The sequence below is a fragment of the Ambystoma mexicanum genome, chromosome 2p (genome assembly GCF_040938575.1).
Source record: "Ambystoma mexicanum isolate Mex_15411 chromosome 2p, UKY_AmexF1_1, whole genome shotgun sequence".
Lineage (NCBI taxonomy): Eukaryota > Metazoa > Chordata > Amphibia > Caudata > Ambystomatidae > Ambystoma > Ambystoma mexicanum.
The window spans coordinates 589,287,280-589,314,881 of NC_090923.1; the positions used below are offsets into that span (position 1 = coordinate 589,287,280).

At 45.4% G+C, this 27,602-nt stretch overlaps 1 protein-coding gene across 5 annotated transcripts in view; it reads left to right on the top strand.

The window, feature by feature from the left end:
* Positions 1-27,602, top strand: part of FANCD2 (FA complementation group D2) — a 2,923,540-nt gene that overhangs the window by 704,264 nt on the left and 2,191,674 nt on the right. For all 5 annotated transcript variants that reach the window (XM_069644087.1, XM_069644091.1, XM_069644090.1 and 2 more), the window contains exon 11: positions 26,521-26,625. In XM_069644087.1, the coding sequence (XP_069500188.1) occupies positions 26,521-26,625 (105 nt within the window). The remainder of the gene's footprint in view (positions 1-26,520; positions 26,626-27,602) is intronic.

The following is a 27,602-nucleotide window of genomic DNA, read 5'->3' on the forward strand; positions in this document are numbered from 1 at the left end:
AAAATAGGGAGGCCATATGATAGTTATGTTTAGAAAGAAAGAGGATCCGCCAGAAAGTGCGTAGTGTAAATAAATCTGATATTCCCATTTACAAATAACAGATGATGAAACTTAGAGAGAAAAATAGCTATACAAATTGGCAAAAGAGGTATTATAGTTGGTCTGTCAGGAATGTTGTCTGGCAAAATATGGTTAAGATATTGGCTGAAGGAGACAGCAAGAAACTATGGACATACTTTAGTGCATCTGCGAAGGAGGGCAAAAATAAAGTTATGTGCTGCATTAAGGACGCTACATGGAAAGAATATATAACTGAGAAATTTGCAGGCAAAGCTTGCCATGTAGATACAAAACCTTCCACAGAAATGGAATTTGTTTGTGATGACCTGGTCAATATAATCAAGGAATTAAAATCGTCTAGGGGGCTGGCCACCAAGGGGGCGCACGGATGAGCAACATCCCCGTGTGAGCTCTCCCCTCACAGGTCCGTAATGTGAGTTGAGCCCCCACATTACACCCCCCCCCCCTAGATCTACAGTGGTGGAGCAGATGTCGGAAGACCCCCCCACCAACTCACGAAAAACCCAATCAAAATCGGATACGAAAACCAGGTGAACTCCGTAGCTGAAGTTTCCCGCCCGTGAAGAAAAAGAAAGCCCAGGGAGCACAGGGCCTACGCAGCCTGACATTGAAGAGCCGCGGACGAACTTCCAGTGCCCGAAGTCCCCCGAGTGAGTGTACGCCGTCCTGCCCCCCCTCCCGTCCACCCCCCGGGGATATCTTACTGTGGGCCACGGAGCAACTCACCCGCGGGACGCAGACCCAGTGACGTCTGCCCGGTGACCCCCCTCAGAAGGGGACCCCAAGGCGCTGCTCCAACATATGAGGTGGGGCCCCAGCCTCTGATCGCATCATGCCCACAGCGGACCTCCATCTGGAGCAGTGCGGCGCGGGCGCCCCAGCCCCGGCGGATGCACCCTAGGTGTCTCTCTGGTGCGGTAAAGTGGAATTGGCCCTGAACGCCCAAGCCAAGGGCACGCAGCATCCACCTGCACCCCCCCCCAACAAGGGCACGAAAATAACGAACGCCCTGAGGTCTGCATATAATTTCTGAAAATGCCAGACCTATACACGGCACTCTCTCAATGAAACCTCCCATCCAGGACTGCTCAAACAGCACAGCGCACTGCACTGGCCCTCCAAATCATACATAAAGTGGACCACTTCAGGGAAAAGACCAGAATTCCAATCCTGGGAACGCCAAGAGAACCCCACTAGGAGGAAACAGGTGTTGTTTTCTGCAATTCAGAGGCGCTGAGTGGTCTTCCCCGAAAGACTATTCTTCCACACGGCGCAAGGCCTCCCCAGGCCTCCCACAGGCACCCCAGAGCACTGCGGCCCACCCCAACCCAACAGCCAAATAGCCCCCATTGCCTCTGGTGCCTCGGACCTATGGTCATTCACAATAACCCACAAGTACCACCAACCAGAGAACACCGAACCATAAATAAACTGTGCATGGGGCTGTGATTGCGTACGCCTACCCCCCCCTGTGAGAGGCATCCTCAGACGACCCCCTCGGAAGATAAACCCCCCAGCAATGCAGACCGCCTATTTACTTCCTCAAACGCATCACCAGCCTTGCAACGACTGCACGACGATCTGACCACTTGGGTTTGTCCTGTTGCCACCGATTTTCGCTGCCTCAAAGAGGGTAAGGCCCCCGACCTAGGGGCGTATGCCTCCTCTAGCCTAGGAACCATTCTGTGAACGTAAAAAGTAGGCTTGCCAGATACGCCTACGCCCCATCCTCCCCAGCCCCGAACAGAAAGCTACAATGTCAACAGATGCTGGGGAAGCTGGGGCTGCCGCCTCCAAAGGGGACATCACTGCGTTGCTATGTGAGATAAAAACCATGGGAGCCAACCTAGGTGGTAAGATCGACAAGATTACCCAGAGAATGGGCAACTTTGAAGAGAGATTGGAAGGTGTCGAACAATCAGGCCCGATTGACACCCTTGAAACCCAAATGGACATAAGGATAGGTAACATCGAAAAAAGGGAGGAGGAGATACGCCTGAAAATGGACGATTTAGAAAACAGAGAAAGAAGGAATAATAACCTTTTGATTTTTCGGAATTCCAGAGTCCGAGGGAGAAACCGAAGACTCTCTCAAAAGCACGATACATAACATCATAAAAATGTTGATGGCAGATGAAGAGAGATACGAGCACAAAACTGAATGAATCCATAGAGCAGGTGGACCTCCCAGAGGCCCGCGTTCGGTCCTCGCAAAATTCCACCGATACCAGGACAGAAATAGGATCCTAGCGAAGGCCAGATCTGGAGGCCCACTCACAATGGGGGTGCACAAATTACTATCTTCCAGGACCTGTCGTCGCTGACGCTGGCGCTGAGGCGCCTCTGCAGCCCCTTGACGAAATGGCTCAAAGAGCAGGGCACGAGATATAGGTGGGGATACCCCTTCTCCCTCACCTTTGAACACGGCTGCAGAAAAATAATAGTTCAGTCCGAGGAGGAGATCAAGGACTGGATTGCGGACATTCTCGGAACAGGCCCGAGAGAAAGCAAAAGAGGCGAGACTGAACACGCTGGAATGCAATGGGAACTGAAGGGCCCTAGAAGAAAGAGTGAAAAGATCAAGAAAATATAGGCGCCCAAACAACACGCCTGAAAACAGAAAATGAAGATGAATCTCATGAACCTTGCGAACCAACGGACCGGAATCTACGGTTGAAATGTCCGGAAACAGACAGTCACCGGGACAGAGCGATATGAACGCTGACAGGACAGGTGCACCCGGCTGCTGAGCCCCCCCCCCCCCCGAAGTAAGGGGGGAAACAAGCTTCCGAAGAAAGGGCCGGAGGAGACCCGTATCGTTACACCTTTGTTTCTTTTTTACTGTTACCTTTGAAATATATGATGTTGGGGGGGGGGGGGGAACGGGAAAGGGGCTCAATCTTACATTAAGATAGTATATTTGAATGGGACTGTGAGGCAACGGTCCCCACTGGTGGTCCGATACGGGACTGAACATTTTCACCAAGTCCGAGTCGGACTACGTCAAAGGGCGGAAAATGTCACATCCTCCGTTCTGGGGTTCACTTGAACGCCATCAATTTAGGGAGGGAGGAGAAGGGGAGGGAAGGGACAAACAAACCTTGGAAAAGGAAGTAGCATCATCTGAACTAAACTGCAATAGCAATGACAATGTGGGACTGAGAGATCGAACAATTGTCTGGCCGCTGGAAGTGAGCGAATCCCCAAAGCTAGCCAGCGATGGCACCACCTGATGAACTTAAAGTGAGGGACTCGCTCAGAGTCGGGACCATCAATGTGAAGGCCTTGAACTCACCAACCAAGAGGTCATTAGTGTCCAGGGAATTTCGTAGATCCAATATTGACATACTTCTCCTGCAGGAGACAAAGTGTGCCAAAGGAGAGGAGCGAAGCATCCTGGGGAAGCGGGGAGGCCTTGAGTTCTGGGGTTCGGGCCCACTCAGGAAAGGAGGTGTCGGCATCCTACTCAGGAAAGGAATCAAATTTGAAGTACATGGAAGTGTGCCAATTTCGTGTCCCCACTGAACCCAAAACGACAATAAGATATTAGATTTTACTATCCACTTAATAGCTCCTAATAGCCTAACATCATCTCTGTATAAAGTTGAACCTAGATGTGCTCCTAATAGCCTAATATCTTCTCTGTACAAACTAAACTTGGAAGTGTGCCGAATAGCGTGCCCCCACTGAATTTAGAACTACAATAAGAAAGCCCTCCCAAACTCTGCCTAAAAAAAAATAAATAATAAGCTTACCTGTATTCCAGCTTACTAGAAGAAAGCCTACCCAACAGCGTAACTGTGCTGTAGCTACAACTAAATATGCCACCCAGTTAGCATATCCTAGGATCTAGCTATATCTCAAATGGCCTAATATCTGCAAGCTAGTACAATTAGCACACTAAAACCTAGAATAATTGAATAATATCACCCGACCTCTTGGAACCTTGAGTACAAGACCAATCACAGCCAGTGAAACAGCGGAACCTATAAAGTCTGATAGACTGTAAGTTGCTCTTGAGACTACACCTAAAAGCTCGTACTAATCATGCATGCACCCACTCCTCCAGAGTCTGTCAGAAATGAACGCCATAAGCTGCCCCCACTCCCCGATCTACCTTCCCTCCCATCTCCCCTCTCCCAAATCATCCCACCCTCCTTTGCACTCCCTCGCCTCTCCAAACACCAAGCCAGACGGGCACGATGGCGAGCCAACCACCCTAAGAACACTCCTCCCATGAACATCACCACCGATCAGCCCACGTTGACCATGCCCGCTCCCCTCACTATCATAGCGAGCACACCCTGCCCACAAACCCCCACAGCCTCCGCTCCCCAAACACACCATTTCCCCTCCCTAAAAACTGCACGCCTAGCCTTTGCAAGAACCAAAGCTGCATCCCTCTCCCCCTCTGACCCCCCCTACCCTCTCCCACACTCCAATTGCAATAAAGAAACTAAAGAGAAACCGTACCTGGTCCCCCTCAATCTCCCAGCACTTCTCGCCGCCCCTGTCTCGACCCGCAACCTCTGTACCCCAATCTCATCCTTCCCCCGTAGCTTCATCCTGCCTGAAAACCCTCTCCCTCGATCTCTCATCAACTACAACTGAAAGTCCTAACCACCCACACCCTACCTTCAAATCCCCCGAACCAAACCCGAGCATCCCAACTCACGCAGCCACCCATTCCCGCCCGAAACCCGCCAACTCTGCTGCTCGCCCACTATTCCCATCGATCATCTCCCACCGTACCCCTCTCCCTCCCCAACTTCCTCTCTCTCCGCCACCACCACCTTCCGCTCCTGCTCCGAGACCAACCTCGCCTCCTGATGTGAACTGCATCCTATTTAATGCCCGTTCCGTAGCAAAAAGCAGATACTGCATCTTTGACCTCCTCGCCTCGGACAAACCAGATCTGGTTTTCATCACCGAAACTTGGTTCTCGGATGATTTCGCCCCAATCGCCAGTGAAGTCTCCCCCCCCACTCCCCCCCCCCGAATACTCCCTCATCCAACTGAACCGTCCTTCTAGAGGAGGAGGAATAGCATTCGTCTTCAAGTCTCTCTTCCACGCCTCCATCATCGACAACCAACCTTCCATTCCATCCTGCAAATCTCTCCTCGTTAGACTATCCCTCTCCCCGTCGCTCTCACACAGCTTCCTAATAATCTACAGACCCCCTGGCTACGATAGACATTTCGCAAACAACCTTTGCGACTCTATTGCCACCCTTCAACTAAACCACCCCAACCTCACCCTTCTTGGAGACTTCAACATATGGCTCGACATTCCCACCAACCCTATGACACACTCTCTGGTTGACGGTTTGGATGCAATTAACCTCCAACCCCACACAAACGGCCCGACACACTATAAAGGACACACTCTTGATGCCATCTTCAGCTCCAACACCCTGATTCATTTAAAGCCCCTCACCCCTATCCTCTGGTCCAATCACTTCATTCTCTCGTTCACCATTCACTCACCCGACCGCCTTCCCGTACTTGAATCTGAACCTCTGAACCTACGCAAATGCTGGAAAAAACTAATAATTGTCCCGGACCTAGCCGACGCACTCCTCCAGTCTCCACCACCTACCTGCCTACTCAACAAACAGCTAACCCCTGATGCCTTTGACTCATGGCTCAATGCATCTCTGACGCGGCTCACACCCCCTTGCAAACCATCAACCCGCCGTGGCCTCTTCCCCAGATGGTTCACTCCTGAGTTGAAGATCACTAAACAACTATATAAATACCTAGAACGCAAATGGCAGAAAGACAAAACCCAGGTCAATAGGGCCACCTTGGCCCGTCACCTTTACCAGTACAAGGCCGAAATCCGGAAAGCAAAAAAAGCCCACTACAACTCCCGAATCCAAAACTGCAAAAACCCAAGCAAAGAACTCCACAAAATCATCTCCGAATTCACCCATCCGGCTTGAAACACAACCCTCCCGACTCCCTCACAATCTCTGCGACTCACGCTCCCTCCACTTTTTCACCACGGCTCTTGAAAGAACAAATACTCTAGCCACCAACCTTGCTCTCTTACATCCTCCAAGCAATTCTCCCCCCATACCGGCCACCTCACCAGATGCGACCAGTAGGCAAACAACGTTTGAATCCTTTCGTCCAATATCACCAGAGCAATTTCTAAAACTATCTGCCCGCAAACCATCTGGCTCGCCACTGGACCCTTGCCCAGCCACAACCCTCAAAGAAATGTTCACTTCCACCTGCGCAGGTGAACACGCAAGATCCATTATAAATGCCTCCCTTTCCTCTGGTATCTTTCCCGACGCATTCAAAACGGCTTATGTCAAACCTCTAATTAAAAAACCTTCCCTCGACCCGCTCGAGCCAAAAAACTACCGCCCCATCTCAAACACCAGATTCCTTGCCAAACTCATAGACCGAACGGCCTACTCCCAACTAAATGCCTTTGTCGAAGCCAACAATCTCCTAGACCCCGCTCAATCAGGTTTCAGAGCCCGTCACAGAACTGAAACCACCCTAACCTCAATTTGGGAGGACCTTAAAATGACCGCAGACTCCGTGGGATGCGCGGTGCTAGTCCTTCTTGACCTGTCCGCCGCCTTCGACTCAATCAATCACTCAATCCTCCTAGACCGCCTCCACTCCCTAGGAATTCGTGGAACCGCTCTGAAATGGATAGCTTAATTCCTCAAGGATCGGTACCAATTAACGATACTCTCCGACTATACCTCCCAAGCTCGAGCAGTCGACACGGGTGTCCCACAAGGAGCGTGCCTATCCGCCCTCCTGTTCAATCTCTACTTCATCACCCTCCCACCAATAATTCGCTCGCACAACATCCTGTGCTACAAGTACGCCGACGACACCCAACTAATTCTGAAACTCCTGAACTCAAATCCCAACTGCCGACCTGACCTGGCCTCCTGCCTCCTTGACATAGAACTCTCGATGACCCAAAGCCACCTCCTGTTAAACCCCTCCAAAACGGAAATCATGGTATGTGGCAACATGGAACTTCTTCCACAACCACTAACCTGGCCATCCGCCATGGGCAACTCTCCGACCCCCTCCAACTCAGTGTAAAATCTTGGATGCACCCTTGACTCTGACCTAACGCTCTCGCGCCAAGTCAACAACGTCTCGAAGTCCTGCCACTACCACCTTAAAACCCTTAGGCGCATCTTTCCATATCTCTCCTTTCCCAACAGACTCTCCGCGGTCCAATTAATCAATTTGTACGCAAACCTCCTATACCTCGGAGTCTACGCGTACCAACTGAATAAACTCCAAAGGGCACAAAACGCGGCAGCCAAATTGCTTCTTGCGCTTGGCCCAAGAGACCACATCTCCCCAGCCCTTAAAACGCTGCACTGGCTTCCAGTAGCCCAAAGGGTGACTTTCAAAACCTTGTGCATCTCGCATCGAGCACTGCATAAAACCAGACCTCAATATCTTCAAGACAAGCTAAAACCCTACAACCCCCCACGCACCTTAAGATCAAGCTCAGCCGGCCTCCTAGTCATTTCGAAGTCAAACTCAATCAGGTTAGGCGGATCATCCTTCTCAGCCTTGGCCCCCACGCTATGGAACTCACTCCCACCCCGCATCCGCCGGACTGAGGATTTAATGTCTTTCCGCAAACTGCTGAAAACCTGGCCCTTCCCCTAAAACCAACACATACCAAACTAACCCAAACAGACCGACAGCAACTCAATGACACCAATCCATCAAACAACCGGATGCGAGAATCTGACAGCGACCCCCAATGTAAACTAGAAGGGCAAACTTAATTAAATTAATAAAGTAGAGGAAGCAGTGAAATGGTTAATAAGAATAAATCATACGGGAACAGGAAAGAGATTTAATCTCGAAATGGATAGAATGCATGCGGAGCGAACAAAGTGAATGGCGTTGATGAATTACTTAGAAGAAATAACTATATAGTTTGAATGAATGTGAGAATCGAATGAATATGTAGACCGATGAGTATATGGAATGGATGAACATGTTGAATGGATGAGTGTGTAGAGCAGGCTGGGCGTGTAGAGCCAGTACAAGGCCGAAATCCGGAAAGCAAAAAAAGCCCACTACAAGGGACAAGCGTGTAGAGCGGATGAGCGCGTAATACAGGGAAGCGAGTAGAACGCAGTAGTGCGTAAAACAGATGAATGTCCATGCATAAACAGGATAAGTGTGTAGAAAAGAAGAGTATGTGAACCTGATGAGTATGTAGTGCTCATCAATATGAATAACGCATGAATATGGAAGTGCAGAGAGTGTGTAGACCTAGCGAATGTACAGAGCGGAAGAGTGTACAGAGCGGATGAACAGATAGAGCGGATAAGAGCAGATGAATGGATAAGAGCGGATGAGTGGATTGAGCGGATGAGTGGATTGACCTGACAAATGGATAGTATGGATGAGTGGACGGAGTGGATGAGAGGATAGAACGGTTGAGTGGATGAGTAGATAGTGCGGATGAGCGGATAGAGTGGATGAGTGGATAGAGTGGGTGAGAGGATAGAACGATCGAGAGGATGAGTGGATAGGGTGGATGAGAAGACGAGTAGATAGGGTGGATGAGAGTACGAGTAGATAGGGTCGATGAGAGGACAAGTAGATAGGGCGGATGAGAGGACGAGTAGATGGGGCGGATGAGAGGACGAGTAAATATGGCGGATGAGAGGATGAGTGGATAGAGTGGATGAGTGGATAGTGTGGATGAGATGATGGAACGGTTGAGAGGATGAGTGGATAGGGCGGATGAGTAGATAGGGCGGATTAGAGGTTGAGTAGATGGGGCGGATGAGTGGATAGGGCGGATGAGTGGATATGGATAGAGTGGATGAAAGGATAGAACGGATGAGAGAATGAGTGGATGAAGCGTATGAGTAGATGGAGCATATGAGTGGATAAGAATACAGAGTGAATGAGTGTACTGAACAGATGAAGGTATAGAACAGATGAGTGTAGAGGTGAATATATAGGACAAGATAATGCTATCGAATGCGTGAAAGGCACGAGTGATTAAACCAGATGAGTACGGGGAGCAGATGAGTGCGGGGAACAAAAGAGCGCAGGGGTCAGATAAATGCGTAGAGAGGATGAGTGCATAATAGGGCTGAGTGTGAAATGGGGATGAGTGCGTCGTGGGGACGAGTGCGTCGTGGGGACGAGTGCGTCGTGGGGACGAGTGCGTCGAGGGGGTGAGTGCATAAAACTAGGGAATGCTTAGCGGGGGAGAGTGCGTAGAAGAGCACGTGACGAATATAGTATGACTTAGAATGCAGAGAATGTCTGAAAGGGCATATAACTCATCTTATCTCACCACCATGCTTACTCTCTCCTTACATCACCACTCAACTAGAACAAAGGGATACTATGACACCATTCGGTATAACTGTTCTCATACCAACACTCGCCGCTCACTCCACATCATTCTAAGTAATCACTGCTGGTTACATTAAAAGCCCCCCCCCCCCCCCCAAGCCAGGCGTTCTCCTCAGGCCTAACGCAACCACATCCGATCTGGATAAATCCTGCCAGAACGAACACATATTCCTGACCTCTCTACCGGCACACCTATCGCTAGAAAGCAGCTATCACACAGATCCCGCACGAGCTGCACACATACCCGGTGCTCACTCTCGCACCCTTTTTTTGACTATCTCTACTCTCTCTACTGATATGAACTTTGGTTCCCAAGGGCGTTCAACCTACCAGCGCCTTCAGACCATACCAATGGTATATAAGGCGCTATATAAATGCACAATAACAATAACAACAACATAAGACATGGTCTGACGTGGGAGGCCGTACTCTCCTGATAACGGGAAAAATAGAAAAAGTACAAGTAACTATAGCCACTGTATATGCACCCAACACTGGACAGGCCACATTTCTTGAGAAAACGATCCCCAAAATAATGTTAGAAGCCACAGGGCATATTATCCTGGGAGGAGATTTCAACCAATGGGCTGATCCGAATAAAAACTGGAAGCCAGGTAAACCAGAAACGAGAAACCAATATAAGGGAGATTGCACCGAATTGACTGATACAATGGAGCTGTATGACATGAAAGATGTGTGGAGAGTTATGCACCGCAGCGAAATTGGATACACCTTCTATTCAAACCCCCACCACACATTTACACATATTGAGTACATATATCTCACAAGCGACCTCACAACCACTACACAACATTCAGACATCATCCCGATAACTTGTTCAGATCACAACATGGTACTTGCAGATATCAACTGGGCGGATCTACCTGTCATGGGAGGGAAGTGGAGGTGTAACGAGACCCTCTGGAAAGATGCGTTTTTCAAAACTGTAATGGAGACCGAAATAGATGAATACTTTAAAATGAATAATAATGGGGAATTTTCTAAACAAAGGATCTGGGAGGCTGGGAAGGCCACATGGAGAGGTATCTTAATACGAGAGGGGTCCTCTAAGAAAAGAGAGCGAAAGATCATAGAACACAGGCTACGGAATGAAATACGTCAACTAGAGGGAGAGATAAGGAAAGACCCTGAGGTAGACCCCGATAAAATGAAAACCATGCAACAAAAAAGGGAAGAACTACGGTTGTTGGAGCACGACCAAGTAGTACGCAAATTGCTGTTTCTAAAACAGAAATTTTATGATAAAGGAGACAAGGCCGACGCTCTATTAGCCACCAGACTTAGAGAGCAAAGAGCGGAGCGCAAGGTGAACGAAATAATAGAGAACTCCACACCCTCGGCCCACACTCCCCGCACCATCCCAGAGTCCTTTGCCAACTTCTATGAGAAGTTATACACCTCTGAAATAACCCCTGGCCAGTTACATATAAACTCTTATCTATCTCCAATCATCATGCCTACAATAACGTATGCAGAAGCCGAGCTCCTCGACTCCCCAATCATTGAACAGGAGATCCAAGATGCAATTAAAAGGTTAACTCTGGGCAAATCTCCGGGGGAGGATGGTTACACTGCTGGTTTCTATAAAACTTTTAATAAGCAACTAACACCTTTCCTACTGGAACTATTCAACGAAATAATAGAGACAGGGACAGCACCAGACTCCTTTAAAGGAGCACTGATAACAGTAATCCCTAAGGATGGGAGAGACCCTAAACATTGTGGATCATACCACCCTATTTCCCTCCTCAACCTTGACGCCAAAATCTACGCTAGGGTGCTAGCTGCTAGACTGGAAACACTAATGCCCCACCTGATTCATCCGGACCAGGTCGGGTTTATACTGGGGAGACAAGGGGCTGATACCATGCGCAAAACATTACACCTTATCCACGCGGCCCACAACCTCCCCAACGACCCTGTCCTGTTATCAATAGATGCAGAAAAGGCCTTTGATAGAGTGGAGTGGGAATTTCTAGGAGCAGTCCTGCAGAAGGTTGGAATAGGCCCAACAGTCAGAAAGGGATCACAAGCAATATACACATCACCCAAGGCATCTATATTTGTAAATGGAGAATACTCCAGATGGTTCGAACTGAAACGCGGGACAAGACAGGGATGCCCCCTCTCTGTGCAATTCTATTTGCGCTCTCCTTAGAACCCCTGGCACAAAAAATTAGAGCTGATTTTACAACAGAATACAAAGTAGCACTCTATGCAGACGACATTCTCCTACACATAACTAATCCCTCAGAATCCGTCCCTCACGCCCTCAAACTAATAGACGAATATGGCCAATTCTCTGGGTTTAAAGTAAACGGGACCAAGTCCATTCTGTTCCCCCTCCAGGGAACCGCAGAAGGGAATGACGCCAAGCTTCTCCCGCTAGGCCTTAAGCTGGAACATACCGCACTGCAATATCTGGGCATACAGACCACCAGAACCCTGCATGACCTATTTAAAGCCAATTTCCCTCCACTCCTCCAGCGATTCGCAGCCGATCTTAAAAAATGGAATAAACTCACGATTACCTGGATGGGCCGAATTAATGCTGTCAAGATGGTATGCCAACCCCCGATTCCTGTACCCCTTTCAAATGTTACCAGTTGAGGTACCAAAAGGGTTCTTTATTGAAGCCAGAAAGATTATTGTAAGATTCATATGGCAGGGGAAGAAAGCAAGAATCCCATACAATACATTAACGCTCCCCAAGGACAAGGGAGGGGTCGGGCCTCCTGATCTGGGAACTTACTATAAAGCAGCGCAGTTGCACGTCCTAATTCCACACCTCAGAGAAAAACCTCCAATGGGTGCAAATGGACAACCACTATCTGTCCCCGGCCACGGTATCGGAATGGCTATGGACTCCACACAAAAGGGTACAACGGAAAATCAAAGGTCACCCCATATTGAGCACCAAATGGAGAATATGGCGTACAGCCAAAGAAATGCGCAAAATCACCACATGGCCGTCCCCGCTCAGCCACCTATGGTCACCTGGCATAAATAACCAGATACCCAACGTGGGAAGGTTCCAATCATGGTATGAGGCGGGCTTGGAGAGAGTGGGGCAATTGCAGAGAAAAGACTCGTTCATCACTCTGCCAGACCTGACTGAAGCGTTGGGTATAGGCACACTATCCACATTCCAGTATATCCAACTGAAAGGTGTCCTAACGAAGCCAGATTGGAAAGACCAACTGAAGAGAGACCTTACCTCATTCGAGAAACTGTTAGACTCTAAATCTGAAATGAAAGGCCTCATATCTGCAATGTACCAAGAATTAATAGCGGAGGGAGATGAATCCCACAGCACCCCTGAGAGCGAGATGGGAAAAAGGCATTGGGGAAGAGATGCACTCCGACCAATGGGAAACAATGTGTAAAGCTGCCTCCAAAACGTCCATATCCAATCAATATAAACTTCATGCCATTAAACTTCTAGATAGATGGCAATACGACCCCCTTAGATTCTCCAAAATGTCCCAAACAATGAGTCCAAAATGCTGGAGGAAATGCGGAGAAATAGCCAACTACTGGCATATGTGGTGGGGCTGCCCGCGCATTAGAGTATTCTGGAACGAGGTCTTGGGGTGGATCAAAGAAATAGAAGGTGTTCAGAGAGATGCCTACCCCCATTTAATACTGTTCAGCCTAGAAAAAGATGAAGATGATTGGACCAGAGTGAAGGGTCTGACCCCCCACCTATTGCTGGCGGCTCAAGCCCTATTGGTGATCAAATGGAAATCCGCAACTGCTCCGGGAAAGAATGAATGGATCACCCTAGCCACAAACATTTACTCAATGGAAACGATAACCGCCTCTCTACATAGCAAGGCCGCTCAATGCGAAGCCCTATGGATGGACTTCAAAAATAAATATTTCGCAACAACCTCTGAGTCCCAATCGGAGAAGCCCACCGGGTCCTGATGTAAAATGCAAAACCCGACAGACTACAATGAAAGAGCTCATAGTAGGTGGTCACAGAGCGACCAAACAGACATATGATTAATACGCTTTCGCAGTGCCCACATTTCTACAACATTCAATGGATGTGTGCCAAACCAAGGAAGGGAGGGGGTGAGGGGTGGGTAACGTTTTCTAGTCAAGGTAAATACACCTTAAAATGAGGAATGAAACCTAAGTTGTGAATCCATTTTGACATAACATGTTCTGTCTTTGTTATACAACCATATGTTATTGACGGTGAACCATATAATGTGTACTTTTCCATTTTTGTTTCTTTGTCAAAACTAAATAAATCAAATTAAAAATAAAAACGTCTAGAGCGCCAGGACCTGATGGTATCTGTAATCTTGTTCTAAAATCAAATCCAATAATCTGGGCCGACATTTTACAGACTCTATTGGAAAAGATAACATCTAGTGGTCATATCCCAGACTCTTGGAGAAAATCCAATCTTATCGATGTCCATAAGAAAGACAGTTGAGATTTACCATCAAATTTTCGATTGTTGGCACTTACGGATGTGTCTAGTAAAATGTTTTATTCTGTGCTACACAAAGAAATCAGCAAGTGGGTCGATTGTGAAAACATCCTCTGCAGCTTCCAGACTGCCTTCAGGAGGCAGTGCTCAACAAATATGAACATCTTTGTAGTTAACACACTCCTTGAGTTGTTGAAAGCAAAGGGTGCTTTACCATTATATATGTTTTGTGGATTTCTCATCCGCATTCGACACAGTTGATGGGACTAAACTGTGGACTATGTTGGAGATGTTGGGTATGCCGTCACGTTTACTCTATGCTTGTAAGGTCATTTATGATAATTCAACAAGATTATGGTTGAATAATTTTGGTAAATTATCGGATTCTATACCGGTTGGGAGGGGAGTCAGACAAGGGTGTGTTTTGGCTCCCCTCCTATTCTACCTATATGTCTCTGATTTCAAAACTGGCTTCATCCCTGAGGTGGGCACTTGTATAAATATTATCACCTTAAATAGTATCATTCTTCGAGCTCATGAAAGGAAGGAAGCATTATACATCGCCTTCATCGACTTCCGTATGGCCTTCGATGCAGTACCTCGTGAGTTGCTGTATATGAAGCTGATGAATAATGGTTGCCCATGGTCAATTCTAAAATGGGTGATTGAATTTCACACGAGCACCACTATTCGTATCAGATTGGATACCACCGGTCTCCTCTCTGATCCGATTAGTACTGCTCGTGGATTGAAGCAAGGATGCCTTTTAGCGTCCGCTTTGTTCAACTTTTTTATAGCAGACATTAAATCCCGATTTGCATTGACAGTGACAGACTCACCAAAAATAGATGGCATCCCGATTCAACACCTGTTATATGTAGATGACATGGTTTTACTCTCCAAAACCCCCAGTGGTCTTCGTGCCGTATTAAAATCCTTGGAAACCTATTGCTTAGAAAATTATATTTCAATAAATGTTGCGAAAACCAAGGTGATTCAATTTGGCACTCACAGGCAGAGATCTAAAACCCATCAATGGCCATTGCAATTAACAAACTTGGATTCAGTTCCCTCATATGTCTACTTGGGAACCTTAATAACCCAGCAAGCGAGTTCAGTGGGATATGAGAATTTTATAAAGCAAAAAGCGATTATGACACTGTCCCAGGCTCGATTTGATCAAGGCCAGGTACTGCAAATTTTCATTAAAGCCAATTATAATTTATTATAAACAAAAGTACGTACCTGTGTTCACATATGGTAGTGAAGCCTTTAAAATAAAAACCTATGAATATTGGTCTACTTTAGAAGGTCATTTTTGGAAACGTGTGTTAAACTTACCAATGTCAATACCCATGGCCATTTTGAGGCACGAGTTCAGTTTGCTGTCGCTATATGCAATCTACAAATGGAAACTTTGTTCCTTATATAGGAAATGCTTAATGGCAATTGACAGAAACTGAGGGGTTTATGTACATTGCGGCAAATTACCTGTTAAAATCAAAAGATCATTTCCCTATAATGTGGCGAACGAAGGCGCAGGGAATCCTCATACAATTGAATTTTTCTGACCTCTCGCTGATCAAAAATCCTAATGCGGCCAAAAAGCGATTACGGAAACTTAACTGGATTAAGACTAGGAATGCCTGTACCTCGTATCAGACATTCACGGACAACCCATTCAATTTGAAGCGTTATGATATGGTGGAGCCTTATTTAATGCTGTTTCCAAATTCTCGTCAACGAGACGATTTCTTGCACTTTCGTTTAAATATATGGCCTACCCATGAAGTATTACGCAGAAGAAAACTCTTACCACCAAAAGCATTGCCTTGCCGATATTGTCAATCCGCTTCTGAAACGTTCAGACACTTATGTGCAGAATGTGTAATATTACTTCCACAGAGGATTTTGTTTTTTAAGCATTTATTTGAGGGATCATACATTGAGTCTACTACAGAATTATGCGACTTGCTATTTCACACTGTAAGGAAAACTGTTACATATGCTATTTTGATTTTTTTGTACGGTTTAAAAATGAAAAAGCTAGAGAAAAAACAGAGCTAATCAATTTAACTTTCATGTTTTTACACATCTGTTAAACATATCAATTTGTAACAAACAACTGTATGTATAAATGCTGTATTTTACCAATTGTTTTTGATAATATTGTAATGTTGAAAAAAATCAAGATTTTCTTTTATCTTGATTAAAACAACAATAAATAAAAAAATTTAAAAAAATGTCTCTGATTTTACCCATACGTTTGAGGAGAAGAAGAATGCCTTCCCGAAATTGGGAGGAAAGGAAATTGGTTGGCTTGGATACACCGACATTATAATTTTTGATAATAACTTTGTGGGCATCAGTCGGAGTGTCCAGGCCCCCTTAAGGTATGCTGAAAAAAGTGGGCTGAAAGTTAATTTTAAGAAGACCGAGTTTATGGCAGTTGGTAGGAGATGTGCTGGAAAGTTTTGCATTAGTAACATTATCGGCTTGGTAGAAAGAGTAACAATCTACAAATATTTGGGGTTTGATCTTACTACTGAGAATAATAATGATACCCTGTTCAAAAATAAAAAAGCTAAGGCTCTGTCCACCATGTCCGTTATTACTCAGTTCTCCAAAAAGACTGCAGGGTACAGTCTAATCGGAGTAATAAATGTTTAGAAACAAAAATTGACAGCTACCTTTCTCTATGCCCTTTAAAACGTCTTATTCCGATCTAGCTGACCGGCGCATAGATTGGAGGGGCTTATCTGGAGGAGGGTCCTGGAACTTTCCAACTATACTCCGATTGCGGCTGAAAACCTTGAATTGGGGCTAATCTCACTATCTACTTTAGTGGATATTAATAGAGGTAAACTCTATATTAAGATTCATTTTGCAAAAGAAAACTTAGTGCTTGGAATTGTTAGCGCTGCCTTAATAGATAATAAGTGTTCTGCTCTACAGGAGTATAAAAAGATAAATTGGGCATTTAAAAAAATAAAAAATAAAAATAAGCTGGAAGCCACATTGGCACTATGGTGAGGGAGCCCTTTGGAAATCATTTAAGAACTGTGGAAAAATGGGACTGGGTTCAAAGCCACAATACAGTGACTACAATGAAGTCCTTTAGTTCATTTGTAAAAAATGCAATTTATGTTTAAAAAGCCACAGTACTATATAAAATTGCCTCCATCACCATCAACTCAGAGAATTTTTGAGTCTACGATTTAATAGGCTCGAGGTCTTGGATGTTAAAGGTGCTTGGACTGGCATCCCAAAAGAAAAACATATATGCAGATTGTGCAAATGTGAACAGCAAATAGAGACTGTCCAACATGTTGTTACATCATGTTCTGCAATGAGTGTTATATATATGCATTATTGGGGTAGGCATATTGAAAATCTAGATGTAATCTCCGGTGATCTATTCAGGTTGAGATGCGTTTCAGGATATAGTTGTGGCTTGCTGATAGCAGTAGTCCAGATTTGGAAACACGCCGAAAGATATGTTTTGGACATTGAAGAATGCTGAGAACCATATGAATATCTTTGAATGCGACCTACATGGGATTTGATATTTGATATTGTAAAAATGTTATGCTTTCTCAATCTTATTAGGATTTTAAGACTGATAAATTTTATATCAAAGCAGTTTTTAATGTTTATATTATATATTGAATTGTGCAATGAAGTGTTTGATTGTGGTAATGAATTTGGATTTTTATATTGAAATAATGCATGGTTTTGATGAAATTGTTCGGTTTTCATTTTTGTATTTCTCTTTTATAAATTTGTGTAAAGGTTTATGAACTAAATACACAATAAAAAAAAGTTTTAGACAATTACTCTTTCACATATCAGGTGGAAGGTTTTTTTTTCAACCCTTTTTAAACCCACCATAATTTAGCTGGTGTTTGTAAATCATGCCCAACCACAAGACTGTCGGATACTGCACCGATGTCCCTAATAAGGGTGAAATCAGGTATGTAGTAGTCTGCAGTCTTGAGCATCATTTCTCTTCTACATGCTCAAGAATCCATTACAGTCCCCCTGCATCATCACTCGGCCGTTACCCCACCTACCCGCCTGCCATGTTCTAGTCAGAAACAGCTTCTGTATTCTTATGGCAAAACAGTACTTATGACCCTAGACATGATCCCGGGATGTTAACAGAGTTAACGGCTGTCACTGGGGGGCTGAACTAGCCTCTACTGGCCCTTAGCCGTTACTGAAGGCCGCCACAGCTCTGGATTATCACCTTGATTATCAGGCTATTATCATCCAAATCAGCCCCCCTTATTTGGCCATTAATATGGACTATTACAATTGAATTGTGATATCACAATGGCTGCTGCCAGATCCTGCCTACAAGGGCCCGAAACAGTAAGAAAAGAGCAGTATTTGAACACTATTGGTATGAGTAATAGGATTAAACTCTTGTGCTAATTTTGAAATGATGAAAGTGGTAAACACTGCACATATAAGTGTTGAATCATAGGCTACAAATCAAAACTATTTCCCAATAATTATACGATTCAAAATATGAGATCTGGGGGCAAGAAACAAGCAACACTGACAATTTTTTATTTGTTCATAAAATTAGGTTTTTAGTACTTAAAGGTGTGATGGGAGACTCAGGCAAATGAGACTGAATGTCTAACCTATGAGCTCTGTTAGGTTATGTTAAAAACATTTTTAAAGCGCAGCCTTCACCAACTAGGCCCTCATGGCGCTGAGGGAGCAACACTGAAAGGATAACAAGACGCCCAAGACACAAGGCTGGACTCAGGCAGAAAACAGAAAGGTCTTAAGGGCCTGCCGGAATGGCAGATGATCACAGATCCCACAAATGTACAGCGGAATGGAGTTCTGTAGTTGCGCAGCGGCAACTGAAAAGGAACAACCTCCCAAAGATACGCAGGGCTGTGGCCGAGCGAGGAAGACCAGAAGGAACAGACTGACAGAATTTAGCTAGAAGATATTTGGGCCCAGTTTTATAGAAGCAGAAACAAAAGGGGCCTTAGGCTTTGAACCGTCCTTGCTAAACTCTGTCAATTGTTGTGATACCCTAATTGTTGGTGCAAGGAAACAGAGTGCGGTGTGAGGTGAAGCCCACACCTCTTTTTGGTACGATACAGGGGTTTTTCCTGGATACCTTGCAGTTTGTTGTTTTTTGAAAAAGTATAATTTTCCACGCTTGTTGCGTTTTGTGATAAGTGCAGGTTTTATTTATCAATTGTAGTGTGGGCTCATGGTCCCAATTGTGGTCAACCGACACGTGTTTCGACCTTGTGGGTCTTTATCAAGGTTAATTGTAGAATTGTCTTGCCCCCCCGTGGGGTACTGAGTTGATTCTGGATATATCCTGTGTGATACAGCTGCGCTCTTCATGGCTCTGGGATCAGGAGTGTTCGCGGCGTGGAGAGAATAAAGTGCCATGCAAAGAAACACATAGACTCTATAGACAGTGTATTTGTCAAAAATATAGGAATCATATCAAGGCACTAAGGATACATTTACATCTTAGAGATAGTCATGCCACATTAAAGTTGCTAACTAATGCTTATCAACAAACTTCTGGGCAAAAACATCCATTTAGAATATTTTACTATATCTGAGGAAACCTGGGCGACCTTCTACCAAGAGCTCTTTACCAAGAAGGGAGATGATCTCCCTGTGATCTTTGATACTGATAAATATACCTCGATCCAGGGTCTTCAGTGGACTAAAGAGGGTGTCTATTCAGCAGTTATAAAAGCTAAAGCTTCTAGGGTGGCTGCACCAGATTGTCTTGCCCCGATTACTATCAAATCTGAACCAGATCTATTGTGACAATTTCTGTTTCCCGTTTGTATTGAGATATTGGAAACTTTGGTCTTTCCTTCTTCACGGAGCACCTCCCATATTATTCCCATACATAAAAGGGGGGGATCGCTCATTACCATACAGCTACAAATAGCGATCCTAGAAGTTATTTGCATATTTGATATTACAGGATCTCAACATAAGGGTGGAGAAATTAAACCACCTCTCACGCTTTCAAATTGGCTATCGAAGAACTCTTTATATGGTGCCATTATTGGTCATCTGCTAGCTCAAGTTAAAGAATCTGCTTTAGGCACTATATGCATAGCCTCGCTTAACAAGATCAATGCCTTTTGATCGGGTCATATGTGGAAAACTTTGGGCCGAATTATTGAAGTGGGGAATACCAGCTCCCCTAGAACAAATTGTATCCTGTCTCCACTCTAATAACTCGTTTCAGTTGACGAGAGACGACATGCTGACAAAACCAATTATTACATCCACAGGTTTACGACAAGGTTGTGTGCTCGCGCCAACTCTCTTGAATCTTTACATGGCCAACCTTGATGGACTATGGACATCAAATGTAACAAACTGTATCAAACTGGGTTCCACCAGAATGAATTGCCTGGCATTTACCAATGACACGCTATTTTTCGATCAAACCCTACTAGTATTTCAGAGAAAAAATTATATTTTCCCTGAATACACTATAACAAACAATCTAATGATCAATGGGTTTAAGCCGCAAAAAGTTATATATACTAACAAGCGTAAACCCAAGACAATGTATTGGGGGACGGATAATTTAAGGCTAGACCGGATCCTCTCCATGTGCTATCTGGGCTTTTGCCTTTCCAATACGGCTTCTTAAACTGATTACTTGGCCAATTTGAGGTCAGAAACTGAACCTGGTGTCCCAAATGAAATTAGTCTTTGTTAGTGTCTCGTTTTCCGCTTCTACCACTTTTATGTTTTTACCATGTTAAGGTGGAACCTCCCATAACCTGTTGGTTAGCTATGTCTCTGTTTGATATGGGTGATTTTCATAATACTTTGCAGGGTGTCATATGCAAGCAGGTCCTAAATCGGCCCCTCTCCATTCCGAATCCGATTATTAGACATCAGCTTGGCCTAATTTCTTTAAACAGCAAGATAATTTGGAGAAAATTATGTTTATATTCAAAATGTGGGTCTCCTCCCCATAGTTTGCTTCATATAGATCAAGGTGTAATGGCAATCGCACGCCCGGTCTCTTCTATTAATAATTTAAGTGACCACATGAACGCCACCCTGCAAAAAATGGAATCTGATCCTGATGAATTGGTTACCAACCTGCTTAAAATCAAGAATTAATTATATGAATATGATTGGCGGATGACTATAGAGCTTTTGGATAACTATAAATTCTCCAGAATGGGGTCTGGCATGGATTCACATGCTCATGAATATTCCCCGTCGTCAGGCTGGAAATCCTTGGTAAAAGAAAAACCGTTTCACTTTCACTTACAAACTGTGTTTCTCCTTTGAACCAATCACTCTCCTCTGGTTCATACTGCCTTATCCAATGACAGTCTTCTCCCTAAACTCCTCCTCTGGCGGCCATCTTCTGATTTTTTCCGCACGCTCCAGTGTTGGGAGTCCTCAAGTTTGCTCTGCTAGCTACTTCTACGTTGTTCCCTGTTTTCGATGGAAAAAAGTACTATTTGTGTTCCAAAAGAGCCTGTGTGCTATTTTCTCCATCTGCCGACAGCAGGGACCCGTTGTCGGTTAATTTCACTGCCCCTACCAGCAAAGTCATTAAAGAGGCAGACAAAGGTGGGAATGTGGTTGCACTCAACAGAAAAGATATCAACATGGATCTGGCGCACTTTGCGACACCAGGCTGTTATAAGATCCTATCCAGCAACCCCACCAAGAAAATTGTCCTCCCTCTCCAGACTGAAATTTCAAAATGGCACCTATTAGGGCTTCTTACCAAGGACGAGATGAAATACCTTTCCAGTAAAGAGCCCAGGGTTCCAACGATATATTTTATGCCAACAATACACAAGCCCTATGTTAACTTTTGGGTGCTTCTTCCACCACAGTTTCACTCAATGCGTATAACACAATATGTGATACTCTATGGCACTAGATTCAAACAAGCTATGTTTATTATGGAATATAAAATGAGTTTCAAGAAGTATGTAAACGGTTGTATAGTGATCGCCCATGCTATTGGAACTAATTTTACCCCCCTTGTCCACCTCTGTGCTTGCCTTCCCCAAATCCCGGAATTTGTTTGTATTGACAATTTCTGTGTCTTCTTATTACATGGATGTTACCAATGTGTGCACATACTCAATGTCCATTGGTCAGCCTTGACAAAGACAAACTGTCGAAACACGTGTTGGCTGAAGGGCTAAAGTGTTTGACTGTATAGAAAAAACAGGAAAGAATTAAAAATCTATATTTTGCTGATTACACTTACGATAATTTCATTCATCATTACTTTGGCTAGCCCAACAATCCAGAACCACCCTGTTTTTCCATACCTACCTTTTGTATTGAAGTTGGCCCCCAGAGCATTCACGAAATGCCTGGCACTGGTGGCAGCCGATCTATATCTGCGGGGTATACATGTACCGGTACCTCGATGACTGGCTCATCCAGGCCTACTCGCGGGGGCTGGCCATCAGACACGCCCAGACGACCGTCCAGCTACTGACAGATCTGGGATTCTCCATCAATTATCCAAATTCCTGCTTTACACCATCACAGAACGTGCTGTTCCTAGGAGTCAGACTCATTATGGTGTCCTGCTTGATGCAGAGGCTGTTGTCCATGAGGACGGCCGCGATGTGAACCATCATTTCGTTGCTTGGCTTGATGTCCTGCATCTACCCCATCCGGCTCGGCAGGTTGCAAATGCGACCTCTTCAGGAGTTTCTTTGCCGACAAGATCCCGCTCGACAACGAGTTCCATCGGGCGATAAGGTGGTGGGGCGTCTGCTCCAACATCGCCTGGGGTTTCGAAACCCTCCATACCAGGAGACAGTCACCACCGACGCTTCCCTGGAAGGCTGGGGAGCCCACACCAGACGTCTGCACGCCAGAGGCCTGTGGCTGCCAGAGGAGAAGGACCTCCATATCAACATCCTGGAGCTACGGGCAGTGTTCTGGGCCCTCAAGTCATTCCTTCCATCTCTGAAGGGCAAGGCGGTGAGGATCTTCACGGACAACACCACCATGTTCTACATCAGGAAACGGGGGCACTCGATCCCCAGCGGTCTCCACGGAAGCGCAGGACTTGGGGCGCTGGGCCGTCAGACAAGAGATGTTCCTCGTTCCTCTTCAGCTAGCGGGAGTCAAGAACACCATTGCAGACTGCCTCAGCAGGGAGTTGCAATCCTGCTATGAGTGGGAGCTGAGGCAGGACAAAGGCGGGTCACATTTTCGTCAAGTGGGGCAGGCCCCAGATCGATCTGTTTGCGACTGCAGTGAACTCCAAATGCCAGAAGTTTGTCAGCAGAATCCACCAACCAAAGAGCCTGGGGGACGCGTTCTCCTGCCTGTGGGAAGGGCTGTTTCTGTACGTGTTTCCCCCGTTGCCTCTCCTGATAAGAGTCATCAGCACACTCAGACAGTGCCAATGCAGGATGATACTAATCGCCCTGGTGTGGCCGAGGCAGATTTGGTACCCGGACCTCCTCAGCCTCGCCTCCGGTCAAGCTGCTGGTAATTCCGGATCTTCTCACCAAAGAAGGAAGCGCAATCCTACATCATGACCCAGGATCGATGAACCTAATGGCTTGGCTCCTGCAGCCCTAGAGTTTGGAGGATACGAGTTGCCAGCGGACTGCAGAGAGGTCCTCGCAAAAGCCACACCGTTGTCGATCTTGAAGTGCTACGGTCACAAGTGGACGTTTTTTTCGGTACGTGGTGCCGGTCACACAGGATTACCCCTTTGATGGTCGCAGCCCCACAGATCCTGCCGTACTTGCTGTCCTTGGCCAAGGCCGGGCTCCGCATGCCTCCATCAAGGTGCATCTGGCGGCCATCTCCCACTACACCAGATCGACAGATCATCACTTTGGTCCCATTGACTCATAAAGGAGTTTCTCAAAGGACTTTTCAGATCTTTCCAGCTGGTGATGGCTCCTGCTCCGGCTTGGGAACTCAACGTGGTTCTGGCAAGGCTCATGGGAGGCCCCTTTGAGCCTCTGCATCAAGCTCATCTCATATTCCTCTCATGGAAGACAACTTTCCTAGTGGCCATCACCTTTGCCAGGAGGGTATGTGAGATCCAGGCCCTATCCTGCAAACAGCCATACCTGACTTTCCACAAATCGAGGGTGGTGCTACATACGCACCCCTCGTTCATGCCGAAGGTTCGGTCGGAATTCCACCTCAATGAGCCTTTGATGTTACCTGTTTTTTTCCCAAAACCTTTGTCGCCGGAGGAAAGGGCCTTGCATTTGCTGGACGTTGCTCGTGCCCTGAAGTTCTGTGTCACACGCACAAAGAGTTTTTGGAAGCCTTCACAGCTGTTTGTAAACTTTGGTCCTGTGAATCATCAGAAGGCCTTGTCCAAGACTTCCATGTAAAGGTGGCTCTCCGGCTGCATCACACACTGTCACCGTTTGGCTAACCGACCACTGCCTTGTAGTCCGAGAGCTCACTCCACCAGAGCGATCGTTGCGACAATGGCGTTCTTGTCTGGTGTGCCCCTGCTTGACATCTGCAGGGCTGCTACGTGGAGGTCCACTCACCTTCGCGAAATTCTACTGCGTCGACAGGGATTCCAGGGAGGAGTCCAGAGTCTGCCAAGCAGTGCTACACAACCTGTTTGTTTGAGGTGTGTCTGTTCCAGGGGTAAGTGTAATTGCTTCTGTAGAGCCTTGCCACCTCCCGTGGTTGTGTAATGTTGTACTACTATGTATTCGTTATTCATGAGCATGTGAATCCATGCCAGACCCCATGCTGGAGAAGGAACACGTTACTTATGTGTAACTATTTTTCTCCAGCATGGGTCTGGCATGGATTCACATGCAACCGCTCCCTCTGACCCCTCTGCGGCTCTTCTTGGTCATACTGCCACTTTACATGCTTACCAAATCTGAAGATGGCTGCCGGAGGAGGGGCTTAGGGAGAAGACTGTCATTGGATATGGCAGTATGACCAAGAGGACAGTGATGGGTGTAAAGGAGAAATACAGTTTGTAAGTGAAAGTGAAACTGTTTTTCTTTTACTGAGGATTCCCAGCCTGACAGGGAATATTCATGAGCATGTGAATCCATGCCAGACCCATGCTGGAGAACAATAGTTACAGGTAAGTAACTTGTTCCATGTACAAAGACTATCCAACTCATCAGAAGAGACCAGCTTCCCAGATACGTTTCTCTCTTTCCCTGTTGTCCAGCAAGTTTCTAAATGAGATTTCAATTTAATCAATTGCCTATGCTTGCTTGCAAGAGCCCAAGATTGGTTATTCCTGTCTCTGAACATACTTGTAGATTGTGTTCTAATATGGATGAATTTGAAACATTGAAACACTTGATATTGTTTTGACCTAGGACGACTTCCTTTAGACAGCAGCATTTTGACTCCTTCATACATACTGATTTTGTTTATGCTGAACAATCACTGTGGTATCGTTTGATATAAGGCTATCGTGTTTCTCTTCCCTTATCCTTGTACAAGTTTCTTGTAGCTCTCTTTAAACTATTGCATGAACAAATTTGATTTATGTATTGTGAATGAATTCTTTCAAGTTTATTGGATTTTAGGTATTATGCTTAATTGTGTATTATTGCACTGAGTTGTTTTTTCTTTTTAGCAGATGTATTGTTTTATTAACAGTTTTATTAAATGTTGTGAAATGTTTATTTTCTAAGCCAAACACAAATAAACAATTAAAAACAAAAAAAAAAGTTGTGTGACCTTGGATGGGTCTCTGCCCTGACACTAAGCCCCAACCACATACCCCTCAATGGAGGGAGACTGGGGAAGTGCGGGCAGAGTCATTGTTTTCCATTTCCAGCACTGGCTTGGAGAAAGAATAAAGATGACTAAAATTGGAAAGGTTTGATTAAACCAAATGCAATAAAAAAAAATAGACAATTTTCCTCATAATTGATTGCCATGTTCCAGCAATTGAGTTACCCTTTGGTACTGCTCCATGAAGAATTAATTTCCCAGTGTATCTAAACACCCAGGTTAGCTGTCACTTGGTTCCAGTTCTGTAGTTCAGTGTGGGAATGTGGACTTTTTTTATTGGAAGAGCAGACTATGAAAACATGATTTCTACTTCAGGGACCATAAGCACTGCAATATATTTCTGTTCAATGAAATGCTTATTCCTTAGAAGGCACCACACAAATAATAGTGTACCTTAATTAGAATGTGGGTACTGACATAGTGCAACCCTGGATTGCCTGGGGATGCAAGACTAAAGACACATGTCAGCTGTGATCCATTAATGATTGTTGCATGGGATTCTGGCCTAAAAAAGATGGGGCTGAATGTGAAACGGGTTTTCAATTATGTCTATTTTGCAATAGTTGTGCTGTGAAATCAGTTATTGATGATTTGTTGCTCAGAGGTGACATTATCCTAATAGTAAGGAAACAGACACCCTACTGATGGGCTGCAGTGCTGAAACGTAGGGGCATCTTGATTGATTTTGGATCTGCCGAAGGTGGTACAGCATAGTGCTGGAACAGCCTTGACCACAAAAACCTGTTTCTACACAATAATTCCACCCAGGTATTTAAGCTGTAAATTGTATTTCTGTCCTGTAGGTTCGTCAATCTGTCATGTCTACTTTGTCTGCGGTCGAACTTGAAGACTTACCCGTTATAGTCAAGTTCATTCTCCATGCAATCACAGCGACAGATGCTGTAGAGGTAAAGTGCAAATGAAAGTTTAACCTCTAAAACAAATGCTCAATTTACTCTGTGTAAAGCATACATATGCACTATGGAAGATAAAATATGGAAGGGGGACAGCGGCTGACCAGGCAAGGTAAAATGTACCCCAATTTTCACTGTGATATATTATTGGTTTAACATGTAAGAGATGTCTGCACAGTGCAGAATTGGGTTTGCTTCAGTGTACATTTTGTACAATTACTAATGTTTTCTATTTCATAGCTTAATTTTCAGGAACTCAGAGTTTTCAGCTTTATGTTATTCTATATACTCTCAAACACTGCAGTGGATGACTCATTCTTCATCCAAACTTGCAAATTGTTAAGGTAACTGCCTCATGCTGTAAGAAGGGGGGAAATGTATGTTAGCTGTTGGTACCAGAGAGGATTCGTTGATCTGTTTGTGTGGGCAGACTTAATGCTAATTATTTCCTTAGTTCATTAAACTTGTAAAATTCCTGCGGGGTGAAGATGGGAAACTACACTACTCTGAGGCAGAGAAAATTAAGGAATTGGTTAGACACCATAAGTCTAATGTCCGGCGACCCCACAGTTCTAGATACTTTGCCTGAATACCTGAAGGCTATGACCCCCCGAAAAGCCAACTCAGCTAGAAGCCCTGGAAGACCCCATCGATGCCGATGCAGTCACCAAAGCCATCAAATCTCTTAAATCGACTGCGCCTGGGCCAGATGGCTTCTCCGCAAACTTCTACAAAAAATATGCCAGAATCTTAGCACCTCAGATGGCAGCCTTGTGCAACTCCTTCTTATCTGCAAAATCGGTCACTGAATCTATGGCCGAGTCACTTACAATCTTGCTTCATAAGCCTGGGAAGGACCCTGAGTCACCTGACTCTTACCGCCCGATCTCACTTATGAACAATGACGGCAAAATCTTCTCCAAAGTTCTAGCCAGGAGACTAGGTCCGGTTCTCCCATCTCTAATCAACCA